The 6,343-nt window shown below is 39.0% G+C and overlaps 1 protein-coding gene across 1 annotated transcript; it reads right to left on the bottom strand.

The window, feature by feature from the left end:
* Positions 1–3,159: 3,159 nt before the first annotated feature.
* LOC101662613 (olfactory receptor 7D4-like) lies at positions 3,160–4,104 on the bottom strand. Its single transcript, XM_004714321.2, has one exon. It carries the CDS (start codon positions 4,096–4,098, stop codon positions 3,160–3,162), a length of 939 nt encoding a protein of 312 aa, XP_004714378.1. The 5' UTR covers positions 4,099–4,104.
* Positions 4,105–6,343: the final 2,239 nt, after the last annotated feature.

The following is a 6,343-nucleotide window of genomic DNA, read 5'->3' as shown; positions in this document are numbered from 1 at the left end:
CAGTGGCCTGAGTCAGGCTGAGGTGATGCACTCATCCTTGGCTAGCGCATATCTCAAGCAACATTTGCTAGTTATAGTTTTTCCAATTCTATTGATAGTGAATATTTCTCTTCCCCCATATGGCAACTGCATGCCCCCTAGGTGACAGTTATACCCCTATTGTTAGTACAAGTTTACAAGGGAGAGAAAAGTCCCTGACTGATTGTCACAATTTCTTTCCATTTTTCAGGTGGTCAGCATAGACTCTTGACAGTCCCATTGGTATGTTACCACTAACACAACATTGAGTGCTCTTATGTTCATATGCCTGTGAAAAGGAGCCATGTTGCTGCAGTCCTTAAGTACTTGGCTGCTAACTGAAAGGTTGGTGGTTTGAAGCCATCAATGGTTCTAAGGAGAAATATGTGGCAGTCTCTGAAGAATAAAGCCTTGGAAACCCAATGGGGTAGTTCTTACTCTTCCCTATAGGGAAACTAAAATGAGTTGTAGTGATGGCCATGGTATTGAGTACACCACGATTTCCAATTTAAAAAAATAGAAGAAACAAATCAATCTTAGAAAAATCACAACTGCAAAGCTTCTTATAAGTAATGACCATAAAATGTCATCTTGCTTTTTGAATTCATCATCAGGAAATACCAAGCACTAAAACAGTGGTTCTCAACCTTCCTAAGGCTGTGACCCTTTAATACAGTTCCTCATGTGGTGACCCCTCCCAATCATAAGACTATTTTCATAGCTTCTTCATGACTGAAATTTTGCTACTGTTATGAATAGAGCAACCTATGTGAAAGGGTCATTCAACCCCCAAAGGGATCGTGACACACCTGTTGAGAACCACTGCACTAGAAAAAGACGTCATATTTGATAGAAAGTCAGAAAAAAGTGAGGGAAATACCCAATGAGATAGATTCATCTATCAGCCAAAAAAAAATGAGCTCAAATATGAAGGTGGTACAGAAAAATGTAAAGTTTGTTAAATTATACATAAGGCCACCATGAATTAGAACCTAAAACCGAAATCCATTTCCAACAATTCGATTGTGATTCAGCACAACCCTAAAAGACAGGGTAAAACTTCTCCATAGGATTAATCTGGTATAGTGGTTGCATGTTGGGCTATGATCCTCGTGGTGAGCAGTTAGAAACCATGAGCCTCTCCCTGGGAGGAAGACTGGGCTTTCTCTTCCTGTAAACAGGGTTTCAGATACTCATAAGAGATAGCATGAACTCAATGACAGTGAGTTTTAATCTTTATGGAAGCCGACTATCACCTCTTTCTTCCACAGAGGAGCTAGTGGATTCACACCACAGACCTTTTATTTAACAAATTTGTAACTACTATGCCACCAGAGATCCTTGAGGTTGTGCCTACCCAATGGTAGCTAACAACACCACCGTGCAAGATAGTATTCTGAGCTCTTGTAGATCATTTAATCCCTAAAAGAACACTTCAGGAATGGTATCTATTTACATAGTTCACACGACAAGTAGAGAGAGAACAGAGAAGTTAAATAAGCTGTTATACCTTGAACCATTAGTGAATTACATTGCTGGATTTGAACTCCAATATATAATGCTCTGCTTCCCTCAAATCAAATATATTATGTGATTAAAAAAAAACTTAAATAGGTAAGAGGATGGTAATTAGTGTGGGCCTATATAAGGAGTTGACAATTTTTATTTGAAACCTAAATTGTGACAAGAAGCTAAGAATGAGAATATTTTGGCGACATGCTGACCAGCCAGAAAAGACAGCCAATTGGATTCTTTGGATTGGGGGATTTTTATTTCAGGTCTGCTGACACAAAATAATTGACATTGAGACTCTTCTTAAAATATAAACAAAAACAAGTTACCTAAGGAAGTTAAGGAAGCACTTGGGATAGGTCAACAGAAACCATCAAAGCATGATGAATGAGTAAACTTTTATGGGGGAAAGGCTGAGTCAGTATGAGACACTCAAGTTAATTTACACAGCGCTTAATCTGAGATCAGAAAAAAGTGTTGTCCAGAGACATAATGTTAGACGTTGGTACAAAACTGTCATGGATGTCCTGTATGTCACCCCCCCACAACCCCCCTGGGGAAAAAATGTGTCACCTTGTCTAGACCATGATTCTTGGGGTTTGGCAGTTATGCAATGGTATAATATGGCAATTAATTATATGATGGTTCCCCCGTAATATGATTTGAGGTGATAGACCAATAAGAATATCAATTGTGGGATGAAACACACTTAATCCCATGACAACCTTGATCCTATGCAAGGAGATCTTCCTTTTATCTTACAAGATGTAATAGGAAAGAGAAGAGAATATATGTAGATAGACAGACTATCAACAAGAAAGAAGAGCTGTTGCTGGGGTTCCTGTACTATGAAGTTCCTAAACCCAGGGGAACATTGATGTCAAGGAACCTAGAGGTGTCCAAGGAATGCTGCGCCTACAAATGTTGAACGGAAATAAGGATGTTTCCTAGAGCCAAGAAAGAGAGCCTTCCCCTGGAGCCAGCACTCTGAATTTAGAAATCTTTTCTCATTAACTGTGAGAAAATAAATTTGTTGTTAAAGCCATTCATTTGTGTTGCTTCCTTGGTAGCAGCAATAAAAAACTAAAAGAATAACCAATAAAGGAAAGATTAAAGTAATGTAATATGTAATAATATGTAAAGGTTTGTTGTTGCTTTTGTACTCTCTTCTCCCTTGCTTCATTCACTAAATGGTTTCCCTTCCTGTGATGCTCGTAGGAAGTAGTCTATAATCATCGAAACAGTATATTTTCACAAGAAGTATTAGGTATTAGCTGAGTATCATTCATTTCCTCGGGTAGGTAATGAATGGTAGATATACTATTTCATCTACCATTTGATTCAATAATGTTTTCTTCTAATATCTCACTAAACTAAAAACTGAAAACACTGCCAGGGAGTCACTTCTGCCCATCTAGGACAGAGTAGAACTGACCCTGTTGTTTTCAAGACTAAATCCTTAAGGTGTAGAAAGTCTTACCATTCTTCCATGTTACAGCTGTTGGTTTCAAACTACTGATCTTACTGTTAGTTGCCCAACACATACCCCAATATAATATTTAGATTACATATTCAGGAACACCAGTTATCAGCACTTGGATCTGTGGTCTGATCTTCACTTTCGTTATCTCATTGATAGCAAACTCCTCTACTGACAAGTTTCCTTAGAGCCCCCTTTATGTCCTGGTTCCTCAGGCTGTATATGAAGGGGTTCAGCATAGGGGTGACCACAGTGTACATCACTGAGGCAACTGAGCCTTTTCTGGAGGGATGAGCTGTTCTAGAAGTGAAGTAGACCACAAGCCCCACACCATAGAACAAGGAGACAACAGAGAGGTGAGATCCACAGGTGGAAAATGCTTTATACTTCCCTCTGGTGGATGAAATTCCCATTATGGAGGAAATAATTCTAGAATAAGAAAAAAGGATCCCAGTCAGGGGAATAACACCCAGCAGGCAAGTTACAAAGTATAGCAGAATGTCATTTAAAAAGGTGTCAGAGCAGGCAAGCTTGAGGATTTGAGCAAGCTCACAAAAGAAGTGGGGGATTTCTGTCTCTCTGCAGAAGGAGACCCTTAAAACTAATAAAATTTGCAGCAAAGAGTATATCAGGCAGATAAACCAAGAAATCAGAAGCAGGAGACAACAGAGGCGAGGATTCATGATGATCATATAGCGAAGAGGGTGGCAGATAACCACATATCTGTCATAGGCCATCACTGTCAGTAGCATATTTTCCAGTCCAGCAAAAACCATGAAAAAATACATTTGGATAAGGCAGTCTTCATAGGTGATGCTGCTGCTTTGTGTCTGGATGTTCACTAGCATCTTAGGGATCGTGGTGGAGGTGAAACAGATGTCAGTCAATGACAAGTTAGAGAGGAAGAAGTACATGGGGGTGTGGAGATTGGAGTCTGAGCGGACAGCAAGAATAATAAGTAGGTTGCCTATAACACAGAGCAGGTACATGTAAAGGAACAGTCCAAAGAGGAAGGGCTGCAGGTCCATATCTTCTGAAAGTCCCAGGAGGATAAACTTTGAAATATCTGTTTGATTTGGGGGTTCCATGTGTCTTATGGAAATTGTCTACAAAGAAGCAAGGATGAACAATAACACAGTAATATGTCATACACTTAAAACTCTTTCAATCACAAAGCCTTAAGTTTTCCTAAAGAGTTTGTTTTCTTTAGTTGACCTTTGTTTCATTTTAACTTTATATTCTGAATTGGGTGAAGATTTACAGAGCAAATCAGTTTTCCATTTGACAATTCATACACACTTTCTTTCAGATCATTGTTTGTAACACCCACAAGTAGCACTACGTAACTCACTATTGTGTTTTCCTCTCCCATTCATTTGTCTTCCCTATCACTTCCTACTTTCTGAATTTTGTCTTTGGACAGATACTACCCTTCAGATGTAAAATAATTGATTATCTTAAGGATTCATACTTCATGACTTTGAATTGCTATTGTTCATCTTATAAACCTCTCCATTGTTTGGCTCAACATTGAACTAGGGGGATGCGTTTGTTTCCAGGTCTGAAAAGACACTAAAGGTCTTTGTCCTAAAGAGTTCGCCAGTCGCTATCCAATCAGTAATTGACCTTTGTAGTAGTTGTTATCTGTCATATAAGTGGTACCACTCAAGGCAACCCCACAGAACAAAATAAAAGATAACATCATGAGCAATTTGGATGAAGAGTGGGAATGGTATTTGAAATAAGAAATAACAAGAAAAATAGGTGGAAGAGAAACAAAAATTTAGGGGGAAAAACAAGGGAAAGAAGTGGACATACTATAATTGGTGTATTCAACTCAAGATACCTTGGTTGGTACAAATGTTTAACATGATCAACTGCTAATTAAAAAACTGGAAGTTTGAGTCTACTTAGAGGTGGTTCCAGAGAAAGATTTGGTGATTACTTCCGAAAAATTATCCATCAAAAACCCTATGAGTACAGTTCTACTCTGACACACGCAGGGCTGCCATGAGTTGGCGCTGACTTGAGAGCAACTGGTTATCACCATATACGAGTGACCTAGCTCATAGGAGAGGTGCTTGTGAATATTAAAACTGTAACTTCTTTTTTAAATGTCTACAGTGAGGATGTTCAAGTGGACAGAGAGAGAGTTATGGGGTATGGAAAGCCCAGCAATTGAGCGAGAAATAGGATATTATATCTGGAGATCAGAGAATATTAGATGTAAGTAGACTTGGAGAGCCCATCCACAGACTTTTATTTATTTATCTATTTGTTTGTTTATTCTGGGTAGGATGGTGTCTTGCCTTTATTATTATTTTTTTTTTATCATGTTATTGGGAGCTCTTACAGATATGATAACATTGCACAGTTCAATCACATCAAGCAGTATTGTACACTTGTTACAAGAAGCTTCACAACATTCTCCTTCTTCTTGACCTTCCTGATACACACTACCTTTTATCCCCTGCCTCCCCCCGCCTATGCCTCATGGAACCCTTATTATTGTTTTTGTATAAATATATATATATGCATATATATTGCCATATCTTACACTATCTAATATATCATTCACCTACAATTCTGTTGTTCGCTACCATCAGTGGGGTTATAGAGTGATCATTGCTATCACCTCCCCCTTCCCTCCCTTCTCCCTCTTTCTTCCCATACCCTCAGGAAACCATTAATCCTGTTACTTTTTCTGGGGGGTTACCTATGCTGGCTTTCATGCATAGAATGATTTTCATTTTACCAAAGACCATGCACAAGTCTAACAAGGTTAATGAGGTAGAATTGAAATGATAATAATAGGGGATAGAATGTTAAAGAACTAGAGGATGGTTATGTGTTTCATCAGTGCTCTACCAGATCCTGGATATATCATCCTTTCCTTTTGGCCATTCTGTGAGGAACTGTCCAATTATCTTACAGGTGGGTTTGGGGTCTCCATTACATCCACGCTCCTTCACATGGATTTGATTGCTTGTTTTTGACCTTTTGATACCTATTCCCATCAACACTTCATGACCACACAGGTTGGAGTGCTTCTTCTATGTGGGCTCTGTTGCTTTTATTGATGTATGGGAAAATGTCCTTCCCCTGTACAGCCCTGTATGGAATGCATGGGTGGTGCAGTTAATGCTCAGCTGCTTACAAACAGCATTTCCCATAAGCATTTCAGAAGAACCAGCCATCTACTTCTAAACATCGTCAACACTATGGAGCACAGTTCTACTCATACACACATAAGGTTACTATGTGTCAAAATTGATTCAATGGCAACTAGAGTGGGGGAAGAATCCCGTCTATGCACCTGGAAAGTGGGGGCAT

The sequence above is a fragment of the Echinops telfairi genome, unplaced genomic scaffold (assembly GCF_000313985.2).
Source record: "Echinops telfairi isolate 266 unplaced genomic scaffold, ASM31398v2 ScPeMD7_7459;HRSCAF=8497, whole genome shotgun sequence".
In the NCBI taxonomy this organism is placed as follows: Eukaryota; Metazoa; Chordata; class Mammalia; order Afrosoricida; family Tenrecidae; genus Echinops; species Echinops telfairi.
Note: the sequence above shows the minus strand (reverse complement) of the source record. Positions and strands in the feature narration are given on the sequence as shown.